This window comes from Pogona vitticeps, chromosome 5 (assembly GCF_051106095.1).
Source record: "Pogona vitticeps strain Pit_001003342236 chromosome 5, PviZW2.1, whole genome shotgun sequence".
NCBI classification, from domain to species: Eukaryota; Metazoa; Chordata; class Lepidosauria; order Squamata; family Agamidae; genus Pogona; species Pogona vitticeps.
The window spans coordinates 158,741,375-158,757,184 of NC_135787.1; the positions used below are offsets into that span (position 1 = coordinate 158,741,375).

A 15,810-nucleotide genomic window follows, 5' to 3' on the forward strand; every position below is an offset into this window, starting at 1 on the left:
TCTGCCATCCACCCAATTGTCTAGAACTAAGACATGCAATGGATGGGACTATACCTTATTCACCCCTCATCCCACCAAGTGAAACACTATATCCTGGTTGCTGTGATGCTGGGTGCAGTAGGACCCCATGTGCTTTTTGGGAGCTCACTGAAACTCACCTTCTCTTCCACACTACCTGACAGGTTGACCTATTTAAACTGTGACTCAAACCTAGAATAGCGCTCAGAATCCCATGGGTAAACAGTGTGGGATAGGCAAAATACGTCCACCCACCTTTTATACGCCAATCAGGTGAGACGGACCCAAAATTCCTATCCTGCCCCGAAGCGACCACCTCAGCCACACTGGACCCAGGGCGGGCACGTTAACTCAAAGGAAAAAGGGCTGGCTGGGGGCAGAAGGATCTCATAATTGCACCAACATCCAGCCTCAGCACAGTCTTGTGGGAAGCGCCAATTGGTGCCTCTACCTGCCTATGTCAGATCAGGAGACGTGGGAAAAGTAGTTCCAAGCTAGCGTATGAAGCCATGCCGGCAGAGGTATACATTGCCCACCAGCTCCAGAAATACAGAGATGAACTCAAGTGTTGGAGTTAACTAGGAACACACTTAACTGATTTTAACCCCTCTATTGAGGGGCGGGTTGTGGGGGGGCATGTTATAAATCGTGTGAGGAATTGGTTAGGGCTGTGGAGCATGGAAGGGATGAGGGGAGTGCATAGTGGGGTGTTTTTTGTCAATGTGGGGCAGAGGAGTCGTCGTGTGGCATGGTGTGGGATTGGGAGGGGAGGATCTCCTTTAGGGCAGCCATACAGCTGGGACGAAGGTAGAGTGTGTATGTATGAGAGGAGTTGGGTAGGTCTAGAGGTGATTTAAAAAAAAAAGTAGTATGTCGGGGTATGTGCATATGAACAGCAATGATGGGGAATTTTGGGTAGCGGAGAAGAGACATGTTCAGTCAGTTGTTGGAGGGAGGGAGGTGTGGAGAGGGCAGGTCAATGTGATAGTGAATGAAGGGTGTGTGTGAAGATTTGGCTAAGGAGTGAGATGGAGACGAGATGCGTGAAGTATATGTGGGAGACAGCAGGTCTGGATAGGACCTTGTGTTCCTCCCAAACATTTACTTACCTTTTCTGCCAACAATCTATTGACTTTAATTTTCAGTTTTCGCTTCCGCCGGTAGGCAAAATAACAATTATTTAAACCGGAAACGCTCTTTTAATTTAAGTCTACATGACAAAAATAAAAAAGGATAGTGGCGTCAGACTGACTGATTTATTTATATCTATTTATTTCCGTGTTTAAGGAAGTGGATTGTAATCCAGGAAAACTTTAGAATGACGTAAACCAAGGAGTCTTTAAGGTGCCATCCTGTTTTTACATTCATTTTTGTTACACACGCCGGAACCGATTAACAGAATCACCTCTACAAAAAACATTTAAGTCATACGTCTATGCTCACAGCAGAGCAAGGCATAGAGACATAAGGAAGAGAGAGACCACACGCGGATTTGCCCTCATATCCGGTCGTGCCACAGGCTTTGAAGGATGGAAGGGAAGGCGGCTGGTCAGGGATGAAGTGCCGCGGACTGGGTGGCGGCAGTAGCCGCGCTTCGATGTCCTTCCCGAGGCTGAGATCGTTTCCTTCCTAACCCGGGAGGCGGCGCCCCACAGGTCGGAGAGAGAAGGCGGAAGATGGCGACGCTTGTGTTGGACAACGGGGCTTACAACGCGAAGATCGGGTACAGTCACGCTCACGTCAGGTGAGAAGCCGTCTTCGGATCGGCGAATCAGCTTCAGGAAAAAAAGGGAGGACTGCTTGCAGTTCAAGACGTTAGCAGGACTGTGAAGTTTCTGGAGCAGGCACGTGTGAGGAGGTTTTATGGGTCGATGGTTTGAATGAATGAAACGTGTTCAGAAACTTGCACGTCTTTCAACAGTAAAATGCCCAATGATAAAGTGATACGTTGGTAACAGCAGATGACTTGGCTGCAGACTTTTAACTTCTGAGTGCTCACCACTTTCCCCTTCCCTCCCCCACACACTACTACATGAATGCATTCCATTTATTCATGATTCCTTGATATTTTTGAGGCTCTAGTGCTGTATCTGATTGCTTGGGTATGAATTTGCTTGTGACCTCTTTCTGCATAGGATTAGACTGAAAACCAGAGGGGCAAATGAAATTGCTGATCAAAAATTAGTAATCAATGTCAGCCTTGTAGGATTTGTTAATCATTTCAGGCTGTTGCAAAACTCAGAAGTACAGTCTTGGCTCTGTTTTGTACAAGATAACAAGATTTAATTCTTTGCCTAGTATTTGAAAAGTGTTCTGCATTCCCAGTTCCTATTATGGAATTGGATAGCTTTTTCTGGTTGATGGGCCAGAAGCAGAAACAACTTTATTGCTGTTTGCAATCTGTGATGAAAGGGGTGTTGTTAGCCAATTCCACCCTATGTTTTTGCAGAATGTCATTTTAACAGCCTACTGTATTGCAAGTTTTTTTTAAAAAAAATTAAGCATCTGATGTTTACTTATGGGAAGATGATTCCAGTAGTTGTGCAGATGTTTTTGGCCTAGAGCTCTTGCTCTGTCCTTGTACACTGGTATGCTGAGGAATTTGAGCCAACAAGGGCCAGAATTCCATTGGTGTTCACAGGAGGCTTGTGTAATTTATTGCAGCTAATTGATACAGTGTGTCTGGTCACACATCTGACAGTTCAACCAGTATGCCTCTCAGCTCCTCCTCAAGTTAGTTGCAGGGACATTAGTACCTGAACATGGGATTCTAACCAACATCTGGAAGGCCACACTTTTTCTACCCCAATGTATATTTGGCAGCTTGTTAAAATATGTATTTAGGAAGCTGGTGTGTTGTTTGTTTTTCCTTCCTACAGTGTTATTCCCAACTGTCAGTTTAGATCAAAGACTGCTCGCTTGAAAACGTTCACAGCTAACCAGCTGGATGAAATTAAAGATCCATCTGGGCTTTTTTATATTCTTCCTTTCCAGAAGGTAATTGAAATTTGGAGATATAATTTTACTCAGATTGTAGATTACATTTAAGTGAGCTCCAACTTTGAACAATATTTTTTTAAAACCACTAGTATTTAGAAGTCTGTTGCAACATACTGATAATATAATTATAGTAAATAACATTCAGAGGGGTAGGAGGATGTTTCATTGTTTGTGTAAAATGAAGCTTGCTATGGCTTAGATGCAGTGAATGATTCCGTGTTTCCATAGGCCCCATGGAGACTCCTCCATCTGTTTTTGTGATCTCTGGAATTCCCAAAGCTTCTGCCCCTGCAAAATGCTTTTAAATGTTTATTTAAAAGATGAATAACTCTCCCAGAAGCTTCCAGGAAGTGCAGTTTACCCGTAAAATAAGGAATTACCTGGGAGGAAGTCCGAATGCACTCAATAAAGCTAACAACTCTCCAAACATGCAGAGGATTGTACTGTAAATGCTAAATAAGAACTGAAGTATATTTTGCTCTGTTCATCAGGAAAACTATATTGTGAAAGGAATGGGTTTTAAAATGAGAGGCTTCCGAAACATAACCTCAAATCAAGACTTTGTTATGAACCCAACTTGATTCTTTTGAGGCCATACAATATTTCATTGATTAGTGTTTGGAGAGAAGATCTGAGAAAGCTTCTCATAGATAAAAGTATCTCTAGGGGCTGCATCTAGCCATGAGTTGGGGGCTCAGGATTCATGATAACAGGTTGGAGAATTGGGCCAAAAGAAACAAAATGAGTTTTAACAGAGATAAAACTGAAGGATGGCATTCAGGTGGGAAAAATTAGAAGAACACATAGCAAGGATGACACCTGATTTGGCAGCTGTTATGTGTGAAAACAACTTCAAAGTCCTAAAGACAATCACTAGCTGGATAACTGAGTGATTTAGGTATCTGCCTGTGAAGCTCAATTCCACATGGTGTCTCCTGTGAGTAGAGCCCTAAATGTATTTACTCCTTGCATCTGATTTTAAATTTTAAAAATCAATGCTGTTGAAATCTTGGCAACAGTGCTCTAATATGCACATGAAGTATTTTATCAGATTTAATTGTAAAGCGTCTCAGCCATTGATATGAGCATCAGGTTCTTCTGTATAGTATACTTTATATTGTGCCTTTCCTCTTTTTTCAAAATAATTTGAAAATATTTCATTTTGTTAGTACAGTGCTGAAAAATAATGGAATAAGCAGTGTGATATAATACAGGTAGCAAATGATAACTTATAAAATCCTTTTTGAAATGCAGGGCTACTTGGTAAACTGGGATGTTCAGAGACAAGTCTGGGACTACCTCTTTGGAAAAGAAATGTATCAGGTAAATAAAACATTTAGTGTGCCTTGACTAAGAACCGGAACATATATCACAGGGGGTAGCTTAATACCTGAATCATTTATGAATCTGCTTTAATGTAAGCTATGAAAGTCCTGATTAGTGCTTTGCATTTAAATTATGGTTGCTGAATGTGGGTATTGTAAGTATCCAGAATGAAGTATCAGCAAATGAAATTGTCCACATGATATCTGGAGATTTTGGTAGCCGTGTCTTAGAGTCTAGAATTTAGTATGTTCAGCCTCACTTACAGAATGCTCACCTCAACATCTTTCACAATATTACATTTTGTAAGCCATTGATTACTCATGGCTTGTCATTGTCTCTAAGCATGTAGTGTGATGCATATCAAAAAGTTGGCATTAGTTCATTTATACTGTTGGTAGCCACTTAGTGCAAGCCACCCTTATAATGTTTTTGAAAAGCAGGGCATTTGAAAGGCAAGGCATCTTTGGGCCCTGGACAATTAGGGGAACAGGTGGCAGACTGCAGAAAGAGACTGTATCCAGGGAGGTATTGGAGGTTATGGGGCAGAACTGAAGATTAAACTGCATTTGTATAACAGTGAATGTTTTTCTATTATGCTATGCTAATAAATGACTCAACAAATATACAATACAGTATTGATACTGTAATTCTTTATATGGCTACTGAATATAAGCTCTGTAACAAGTGAGTCAAGTGGTGCTAAGTCTTAGAAAGTGGGTATAGTACAGCAGCCTGAATCACTTAATTCACATTCTGCTCAATTGTGCAATAAAGTCAAACTTTATTGACTTTATAAGCAAAATGAAGACTTTGCCATATAAGGCTAGATTCAGTGTTATACCCAGTATGTAGTGGATATAGTAATGGACTAGGACTCAGGAGGCCTGGGTTCAAATTCCTGCTTAGCCATGGAAAGTCACTAGGGGAGTGGCAAAACAATATCTCACTTACCTTGAAAACCCTATTAGGCTCACTATAAGTTGGTTCTGCCTTGAAGGCACATTAAAAACAAATCCAATGTTAGTCTCTACAAAGCAGCCCTGTTGAAAAGAATGCAACCTATATTACAAAAATGTGATGCCATTGCTTTAAAGTGAGTCTGCTCTAGTTGTAACTAATATTGAATTTAGCCAATAATGTATCATTTTTCCAGGTAAATACGCATGCTAGCACTATTGACAACTAGTGCATCAACTAGAAGTCTCAGCTATGAATTATAAGAAAATTTCCAGAGCTCATCTTGGCCTCACATCTTAGTCTCTCAAGTGTAATAAGAGGACAATATCAACTGTCTTTTAAAATAGTTGTATGGGGTACTGAGATGTGAATTGCTTTGAAATATAATATGTACCTAATGGTTATTAGAAGTGACTCTAATTGCCAGGGACCCATTTCATCTAGTTTTTAAACACTATAAACTAAATATTGACATATTTTTCTATGCAGGTAGACTTTGTTGATACCAATATCATCATCACAGAGCCTTATTTCAACTTCAGTTCAATACAGGAATCCATGAATGAAATATTATTTGAAGAGTACCAGTTCCAAGCAGTTCTCAGAGTAAATGGTGAGTGTTGACATTCTGGTGTAGTGTTTTCTAAAATCATGTTTTTGCAATATTTTGATATTGATTGGTATGATATTTTCCATATTATATCAATGCATCCGGTATCCTCTCTCTATTCATATACCTGACATTATGGTATGTTATTATGTTCCAGCTGGGGCTCTTAGTGCCCACAGATACTTCAGGGATAACCCATCAGAATTATGCTGTATCATTGTGGACAGTGGCTATTCTTTTACGCACATAGTGCCTTACTGCAGAAGCAAAAAGAAGAAAGAGGCAATTGTAAGGTAAAATATTGATCTCTTAAGAAAAAGAGATGATTATGTTCCTGAAGTACATAAAGACTTAAGAAAATTTTTCTTTTGTCCAGGATTAATGTTGGAGGAAAACTCCTGACTAACCATCTGAAGGAGATAATCTCTTACAGGTAAAGCACTGATTAAATATTGCTATCTTGTATAAAGTTGATTATGATAGAAGTATTGTTTGTTGGGTTTATAGGGCAAGAGCAGGCTGTGGTGTACCTACTGACAGGTGCAACCTGAAGCCAGCTTCCCCTTGTGAGACCATAGAAGTACAGTGGTGCCTCGACTTACAACCATAAACCGTTCCAGAAGATGGACATAACTCAAAATGGTCGTAAGTCGAAGCAACATTTCCCATAGGAATGCATTGGAATGCGATTAATCTGTTCCAGTCCCCCCAAAATTACCTAAAAAATCACAAACAAAAAAACCACACAGCAAGTCCCATTAGAAGGCGCTGGGGCTTTAAAAAAAATAACAAAAAATAAACAACAGAGCAAGCCCCATCAGAAGGCGCTGGGGTTAACCCCTTCAGTGCCTGCACCAGGTCACTGGTATCAACTCCTTTATCCACTAACCCCCTGACTTTGGGTATCTCTCCCAACTCGTGAGTGTCCACCTGTTTATCTTCACGTTGGGGCAGGGAAGGAGGAGGGGATGTCTGGGTAGTCTGGACCCGCGACGGGAGTGACGGCACTCCTACATAAGCCTCCTGGCTGGGGACCTCACATAGAGGTGAACCCTACTAAATTTTATAAGACTTGCTACTGCGAAAAAATAATGCAGCATTAATCTGAAATAATAATTCATATGAACCTGCCTTCAAAAAGACAAAATATTGCCACGATTCTGGTCCCAGTCTTGGCCTTTCCATGTTGAATTTGTGCCACCAATTTTATAGAAAGTTAGGCACAGCTAAACAAACTCAGCGGGTTTCGGCATATAAGAGTACTCAGGATAGATGTTAACCTGCAGTCCTAAACACACTTACAGCATAATCCTATACCCGTCTAAATTTCATTGAGGCTTATTCCCAGTTAATGTTAATAGGATTGCACACTTCATAGTAAGAAACTCTCAGATTATTCTGTGAGCCTGATATTAGCATAACTTGTCCAGCAGATTCCAAAATTCATGGTGGCGTAATAACTTTATTACACCATCAAAATGGATTTTAGGGAAAAAATTATGACCAATATGGGTTGCTCTCGTTTAGCAGCAAATGTTAAGATTAAACAGATCCTTATCTAACAGCAGCTTAAGACTAGTAATTAAAAAATGGAAAATAACCGTTTTTCTTTTAATGTTCAGTTATTCAACTTTATCTATGCTTGCTTTCCATTTCCCAAAGTGGATACTTTAGAAATGTGGCATGTGGATAGCCAAATAAAGTAGTGCAATGTTGGGAATAATTATTCACCCTACTGTGCTTTTTTGGTCTACCAAACCTAACTCTAAGGGTTAGCCTTAAATGTGTTTTTTCAGATAGCTAACTAGTACAAGTTTAAATAAATCTTAATTTAGCACTCAGAATAGACTGGTAATTAAATGTTTAAATACAAGTAACATCATTTTCTGAAATTAATGTAATTTTATAGGCAACTCCACGTCATGGATGAGACCCATGTTATTAATCAGGTGAAAGAAGATGTGTGCTATGTTTCACAAGACTTTTTCAAAGATATGGAGATTGCTAAGTATGTTGTTGAGTTGGTTCTTTTATATTGCAGAGCACAATTCATGGTCATTTTGTCTAAACCCTGTAGAATTTATTGCCTATTGCTTGCTTGTAGTTTAGAACCTAAACACATTGACCTGGATCTGTGAATATATTCATTACCAAGTCCACCATGTCAGGTCCCAAGGCTTACTAAGGCTCTTCCTCCCCCCCCCCCCCGGGCAAGCCTTTTGGACAGTGAGGAAGACTTTTAAGGTAAAAAAACCAAAGCAGGATCTTCAATGGTGGCAACCATCCCGCTCCCACTGGCAGTGATCTGTGGCAATTTTTGTCTTTTAAAGTCTCCCTCCCTGCCATCCAAAAGACTTCCCCAGGGCGAAGGGGAGCCCTGGGGAACTCAGCTGAAAGCTGAAATGGGAAAGGATAGGAAGCTTTTAATTAAATATTTCCAGTGCCTCGATCTGATTCATGCCAACACAATGTTGCAGAATAGGGTTTTGCCCATAGGATTTTCCGCTTCATCCCTAACAAGCAAGCCATTTGTACTTAGAACTCAAGATAAAGATCTTTAAGAGTTTTTTTTTAAGCCAAACTTGAATTTATAGTCTCTTTCACTGAAGGTACCGTTAACTTATGAATGATTCTGTGCTATTTTCCAAATGATTTATATAAGTCAGCATTCTCTGTATACGCTCTGTATAAACAGTAAGTAGCGGTAGTGATACCCAGTGCTATGTAGTAGACAGAGAAAATGGGCTAGAACTTGGGAGACCTGAGTTTAATTCCCTAGCTCTTCCATGGAAACTCACAGGTGTGTGTGTATAGAACTGGTAAAAACCATCAAATATCTGACTTGTGTTGATAAACCTATTAGGGTGACTGACACTGACTTGACGGCATATAACAGCAACAGTAGTGATGCTAATTGCAAATTGTCTCATTGACCAGAAGGCATCTTCTGAACCATTTCCCACCTCTTAAATATTAGCTAAGCTTTATTTTTAGAAGCCTGCCTAACTTCAAAAAAGTTGGACTTAGAGCCACATTGCACAAAACATAGTAAATATTCGGGAAATATTGCTGGGGGTGGGCTTTAAAAAATCATTAATTTTGATTTTTCTGAATTTCAACAATCTCTTCCAGACTAAAAGGGGAAGAAAATACAGCAATGTTGGACTATGTTTTACCAGACTTCAGCACCATAAAGAAAGGGTTTTGTAAGGTAATTGTGTAACACCGTCTTCTGCATTCCCCCGAGATAACAAAATAAATAAAAAAATGAACCTCCCATAGATTTAACCATTTTTTCATCTTGTGTACCTCAAATGAAAAACAACTTTCCAGTCTATGACACACTGTAGTTTGGCACAAAATAGTCATATATGTATTTTTGGTATAAATCATTACAGCAGAGTAATATGACTACCTGATACATTTCTATTTGTACAGTGGTTCATGTGCATAATTCTCCACTTGTTGGCAAGTGACTTGGCCACTGACAGCCCCAGGAATGGGATAAATATGAAACCTACAACCTATTTTTGAAAAACAAAATCCTGTTTGAGAAAAACGAAGATATGGACTCAGTTATCAAACACTTATATCAAGCAATTCTGTTGAGTACAATAGGAAATTTCCAAGCTAAATATTTATGTACAACTGCAGCCTCATTCTTCAACTGTAACATGTTGGGCACAGGTGATAACTCATTTTGTATTTCAAGATAATCAGATGTACTTGTGTGGAAGAAGCATAGGTTACAGATTCATGACATGGGTTGGCTGTTCTGGAATACAACATATTTTGTGCATGCTAGATACAAAAAATTCTATGTAACATATCGTATTTTCCATGTATAAAACAACACTCTTTACTTAAATAATTAGACAAAAAATTGAGGGCCATTTTATACATGGCAGCCACTTTCCCTGCCTTTTGCGAAGCCACAGGCAGCCGTGAAAGCCCGGCGTGACTGCACCCATTTGATCCTGAAGCAGCCATGAAAGGGCTTCAGAATCAAAGGGGTGCAATTGTGCAAATTTTCTAATTTGGGGGTTAGTTGGAAAAGGAGTCGTCGTCTTATACACTGGGTCGTCTTATAAACAGAAAAATACGGTAACTTCATTTTAGTATACAAAATTATTTAATGTTTGATGTTAATTTCACATCAAATGCTTTTCTGTCAATAGGCAGCGTAGTATTTTTAAATGATCTCTTCGATTCCACAGAAAATGTCACTTTTCCTATTTTGCGAATGTAGAAAATATTTTATTTTTAATATTTGATGCAGTTCTATACATTCCTGTGTTTTAAGTAACTGGTGTCTGTTTGATATAGCCAAGGGAAGAAATGGTCTTAAGTGGAAAATACAAAACTGGTGAACAAATACTTCGTCTTACAAATGAGCGATTTGCTGTTCCAGAGATACTCTTCCATCCTTCAGATATTGGCATTCAAGAAATGGGAATTCCTGAAGCCATTGTTTATTCAATTCAGAACTTGCCAGAAGGTAGTTTTATTAAAACAATGAAGCATTTGTTAAATCTTATGATGGAATATGTTGCACCTTCTGTTTTGCTTCATAAACTGGTTAAGGATAAAAATTGTATTGTCTAGCTTTTTTATCTTAATAGTGATATTTGGGCTCACTTTAGAAGTTCTAGGATCTTCAATGTAGAATTAGTGTTGGAGCTTAAAGACTTAAAACCCCAGTTTAACATTTTTCTCTCTGAACTGAACTTTCTTAGCATTCAAGAACTCTAGGTCTGGTATCGAATTTAAGAAAACCTTTGAAACAAACCCTGAATAAATACCTAGTTAAAATGTTACGACACATATATTTTTTAGCAACATGAGTATGTGCTTTATTATTACTTACATAAAATTATCATAGTTATCTGAGAAATTACTGAATTAAGGCAGTTAAAATGAACCCAAAATTGCATGGGGACCACAGCTTTACTTTAGCACCCTATTCCTAAACTTAGATCAATTTATTTTAGTATAATATTTAGAAGCATGCTGCCACTCTTCCAAGGCAAGTGCTTTTCATTCCAGGCTAGGAGTGCAGTCTTAACATCTCATGTAGCTGATAGAGCAGGTTAAGATAAAAATGCATCTCTCATGGGTCTGGGTTACTTGCTGTTGGAAAGCTCTGTAGGTACAGCTCTTCTCTGCAGCGGTAGAGCTCAAAATTGGGGCATTCTGAAGATAGTTCTTTGTTCTTTGAGGCACCCACAGAGCTGCCATTGTTAATAATTGTCACTGGGGTGTTTTTTTCTGGAGGGGTGTGTTAAAAATATCTGTTGAGCCTCTTCCCCTCCCAACATTTGCCCCTGATCAGTGCAAAGCCGAAAGCCTTTGTAAATGGCAGATTGTCCACTCTGTCCTCCACAACATTAAGCTGCTCCGCCCTTTAAAATAAATTTTAACTAAGTTACTGCTGAATGCTGAATTATCTCCATGGGATCTTCTCCACAGAAATGCAGCCTCATTTCTTCAAAAATATTGTTCTGACTGGAGGAAACACACACTTTCCTGGCTTTAGAGACCGTGTTTACTCTGATGTTCGATGTCTCACTCCAACAGATTATGATGTTTCCGTTGTTCTGCCAGAGAAGTAAGTACTCCTTCATTTACAAAAGCTTATCAATTGACAAATATTTATATTTCACACTCCATCTTGTAGTATGTTTGGACAGCATCTGCTCTGGTCATAGTAGAGTATTTTAAAGAACTGTGTTTTTACAGATTAAACAACTGAAGATTATTTTTTATTTACTTTCAGTCCTATAACATATTCTTGGGAAGGTGGAAAACTGATTTCTGAAAACGATGACTTTGAAGATATGGTAGTCACAAGAGAAGACTATGAAGAAAATGGGCACAGTATATGTGAAGAGAAGTTTGATATTTAAGTGAATGTGGACATTATACTATATATATGTTGATAACTGAACCAGCTAATCTTCTTACGTTGGGACTGCTTTAGGATTCTTAGAGCAAAACCTGTATTATGAAAAGAAGTACTCCTTAGGTAATATTGTGCTTTCAGTTTATTGATTTCGTAATTCTTTCTTCTGGCCACTAAAGTTCTGAAAAAGGGTGAGAATTTATATATTTAGAGTGTCTTCAATTAATTTTGCAGTATACCACACATTTGATTCTAAAATCAATGTTTATTTTGATTGTATATAACCTTTTTTTCTATAGTTTTTACTCAGCTGATTCTGTTGCCTTTGACTGAATGCAGAAAAACTGGATACTTTTTCAAAGACTGGACTTCAGATTTTTTCAATCTCCCATTTAATTCTAATCAAGTATTATAAGAAATCTAAGTAGGATCATTGTTGTCTGTTCTGATGTGGGGCAAAGGGTAATAGTAGAAATCAAAATTTGAGAAAATTGTGAAGTCTTAAGCTTTTGTTAGACAAATGTTTTTTATAACCTAATGTAATTCAAGTCACTGTCTGAACTATTGGATGTTGGGTATTTAGTGCGGTAGTATTATGTAAATATTATCTCTGGAACTCCATAATAGAATGTGTCTGATATTTAAGCACGTGTTGAAGATAACATATTTTCCATGCCTATCCAGTTCAGCTTAGCTTGTGCTTTTATAGTTACTGTATTTTATGTATTGCTCCATACTGTATGTTGTACCATTGTTGTATACTACTTTGAAAACTTTAGACAAGTGGTTTATAAATATTACTAAATAAAAAGAGGGTGGGGCAACACCAATGACTGAATTTAGTAGCTTCAAGTTTCTTATCTCTTTCAATTTTTTATTCTGTCAGAATACAGGTTATGTAAAAGAATGAGATGATACCAGATGAAAAAATGGAAAAGAGTAAAGATTTTTTTAGAATGTTGGCAGCATAATTAAATCGCATAAAATATTCATTGTCTCCCTGAAAATAAGACCTAACCTGAAAATGTCCTAGTTTGATTTTTCAGGATGCTAGTAATATAAGCCCTACCCCCAAAATAACCCCTAGTTGTGAAACCCCGCCATCCACCACTGCACAGCAACCAGAAAAAGATGACATGACTGTATTTGAATAAATGCAGATTGTTGTACATGAAAAAAAATAGAACATCCCCTGAAAATAAGCCCTAATGTGGTTTTTTTGAAGCAAAAATTAATATAAGACACTGTCTTATTTTCGGGGAAACACAGTATTGAGTTATATTTATTTAAGAGTTATAAGAAAAATAATTTTGTTGGCATAATAGGACTTTGGATTCTCTTGCTCATCACCCTTCAAGACTGAAGTATTTGGGAGTCACATGACTTATAGGAAAATTGCAATGCCTGCTAATTTTAATCTTTTCCACTGCCCTTTAGAGATGGGGCAACCAGACATGTATGTCTTATTCCACATGTGGCTATATCACAAATGTATACAGCCTTATTAAATTATTGGTTCCTGCATTGTTTATGAAACAAGTTTTTCAGAGCAATATCCAGTTCATTGATAAGAGCTGCACTATACAGAAAAGTTTTCAAGAACAGAGCACTATACTATCTTCATCTGTGAAATCTAACTTTGTTTCTTGCAAGAAAGTCAGTAGGCCAACAGTAAAATGGAAATAATGAAACATTGCAGCAGAAGTATGATAGGAAAATAGCTGTATTCTCCATCCCCTGCAACAACACAGCGAGACCCCTCATCGTCGTTGTTGTTTAGTTGTGTCCAACTCTTCGTGACCCCATGGACCAGAGCACACCAGGCCCTCCTATGTTCCACTGCCTCCCATAGTTGTGTCAAATTCATGTTGGTTGCTTCAATGACGCTGTCCAACCATCTCATCCTCTGTTGTCCCCTTCTCCTATTGCCCTCACACTTTCCCAATATCAAGGTATTTTCCAAGGAGTCTTCTCTTCTCATGGGATGGCCAAAGTACTGGAGCCACAGCTTCAGGATCTGTGCTTCCAGTGAGCATTCAGGTTTGATTTCCTTTAGAATGGATAGGTTTGTTCTCCTTGCAGTCCAGGGGACCCCCAAGAGCCTTCTCCAGCACCACAATTCAAAGGCATCAATTCTTCGGCGGTCAGCGTTCTTTATGATCCAGCTCTCAATTCCATACATCACTACAGGAAAAACCATAGCTTTGACTATTCGGACTTTTGTTGGCAAGGTGATGTCTCTGCTTTTTTAAATGCTGTCGAGGTTTGTCATCGCTTTCCTCCCAAGAAGCAGGTGTCTTTTAATTTGGTGGCTGCTGTCCCCATCTGCAGTGATCATGGAGCCCAAGAAAGTAAAATCTGTCACTGCCTCCGTATCTTCCCCTTCTATTTCCCAGGAGGTGATGGGACCAGTGGCCATGATCTCAGTTTTTTTGATGTTGAGTTTCAGACCGTTTTTTTTGCACTCTCCTCTTTCACCCTCATTACAAGGTTCTTTAATTCCTCCTCACTTTCTGCCATCAGAGTGGTATCATCTGCATATCGGAGGTTGTTGATATTTCTTCCGGCAATCTTAATTCCGGTTTGGGATTCCTCCAGTCCAGCCTTCTGCATGATATATTCTGCATATAAGTTAAATAAGCCGGGGATTCAGATTTTGGGAATAGTCCACACAGTCAAAGGCTTTTGCATAGTCAATGAAGCAGAAGTAGATATTTTCCTGGAACTCTCTGGCTTTCTCCATAATCCAGTGCATGTTAGCAATTTGGTCTCTAGTTCCTCTGCCCCTTCGGAATCCAGCTTGTACTTCTGGGAGTTTTTGGTCCACATACTGCTGAAGCCTACCTTGGAGGATTTTGAGCATAACCTTGCTAGTGTGTGAATTGAGTGCAATTGTACAGTAGTTGGAGCATTCTTTGGCACTTCCCTTCTTTGGGATTGCCAAAGAATGCTCCAACTACCCAAAATCTACATTTTGAATAGTATAGGTGGAGAAGCAAACATAAAGATTGGCCAGGTACACTTCCGTAAAGAGGCTCTTTCACAAGCTGGTAGTGTGACTAAGAAGACCCATCCCTTATACTCATCCCAAACTGCACCTCTGATTTCAACTAGAGTTAAATCATTTTCACAGAAAAATGTTTCCTAATTCTTTTAATTAAAAATTTACTATTGTCAGGAAAAGTTCATTACAAAATATCCAAGAATTTTGAAGGCACGCTATATAGTTATGACTGGGATAAACATAGATGAATAGAGCACTCAAGAAAAGTAGAATATATCCTGACAGAACTTGGTCATCTCATAAGAAGCTTATTCAATCTTCTTGTAGAGTAGTATATTTACACAACAGGGCTAATGCACTAACTCTTGACTGCATTCCTTCAATGCCCTATTTCTGGGTAAGTTTTGTTGTGCCACTTGAGAAAATATATTCAAAGCCACTTAGCAAAGATTAGTTCCCACTTAATCTATCTCTTCAAACTAAGTGATAAAACTAGCAGAAAGGTAGATTTCCTCTTTGATTTCAATGCATGCCCATGAGAAATAAAAATACCAATCCTCAGTACAGATATATCTATTTATCACACTTATAACCTGTTTCTTGCAAAGAGCTGAGGCATGGAGGGTTATATCTCAGGAAAGGAGATGTAAGCCCCCAAAAGATCTGTGGATCTCATGTTTGAATAAGGTTGCAAACTTATGCATACATATTTCAAAGTAACTGGTTCTGAACATGAAGGCTTAGCCACTGAAGATTCAACCTCCATTAATTTATCTGAAATTCTTTACTATCTCAGCTTGTACCTATCACCATAACAATAAATTCGAGTAATACACTTTGTCCACCTCTATTTACCAATTAATTTTTCTAAGATACTCTTCAGTTTTTGTGTTGAGGACATTTTTTTCCTATGTCAATTACTATTAATTTAAAACGTTTTTAATCCCAGCTTTCTCCCTAAAAAGGACCCAAGTTTATAATAAGAACTAAGTT

The 15,810-nt window shown here is 38.6% G+C and overlaps 1 protein-coding gene across 1 annotated transcript; it reads left to right on the top strand.

The window, feature by feature from the left end:
* Nucleotides 1-1,462: 1,462 nt before the first annotated feature.
* Nucleotides 1,463-12,651, top strand: ACTR6 (actin related protein 6). Its single transcript, XM_020803341.3, has 11 exons — nucleotides 1,463-1,762; nucleotides 2,898-3,015; nucleotides 4,273-4,341; nucleotides 5,791-5,914; nucleotides 6,069-6,204; nucleotides 6,288-6,344; nucleotides 7,821-7,919; nucleotides 9,044-9,122; nucleotides 10,238-10,409; nucleotides 11,381-11,519; nucleotides 11,688-12,651. The coding sequence occupies exons 1-11, from the start codon at nucleotides 1,695-1,697 to the stop codon at nucleotides 11,815-11,817; spliced, it is 1,191 nt and encodes a 396-aa protein (XP_020659000.1). The 5' UTR covers nucleotides 1,463-1,694; the 3' UTR covers nucleotides 11,818-12,651.
* The last annotated feature ends 3,159 nt before the right edge of the window (nucleotides 12,652-15,810 follow it).

Bases quoted from the DNA above. Each gene is read 5' to 3' on its own strand.
- ACTR6 (XM_020803341.3), top strand. From the start codon at position 1,695: ATGGCGACGCTTGTGTTGGACAACGGGGCTTACAACGCGAAGATCGGG. The intron at 4,342-5,790 runs GTAAATAAAACA...TTTTCTATGCAG, and splicing joins TTGGAAAAGAAATGTATCAG to GTAGACTTTGTTGATACCAA. The intron at 9,123-10,237 runs GTAATTGTGTAA...TGTTTGATATAG, and splicing joins TAAAGAAAGGGTTTTGTAAG to CCAAGGGAAGAAATGGTCTT.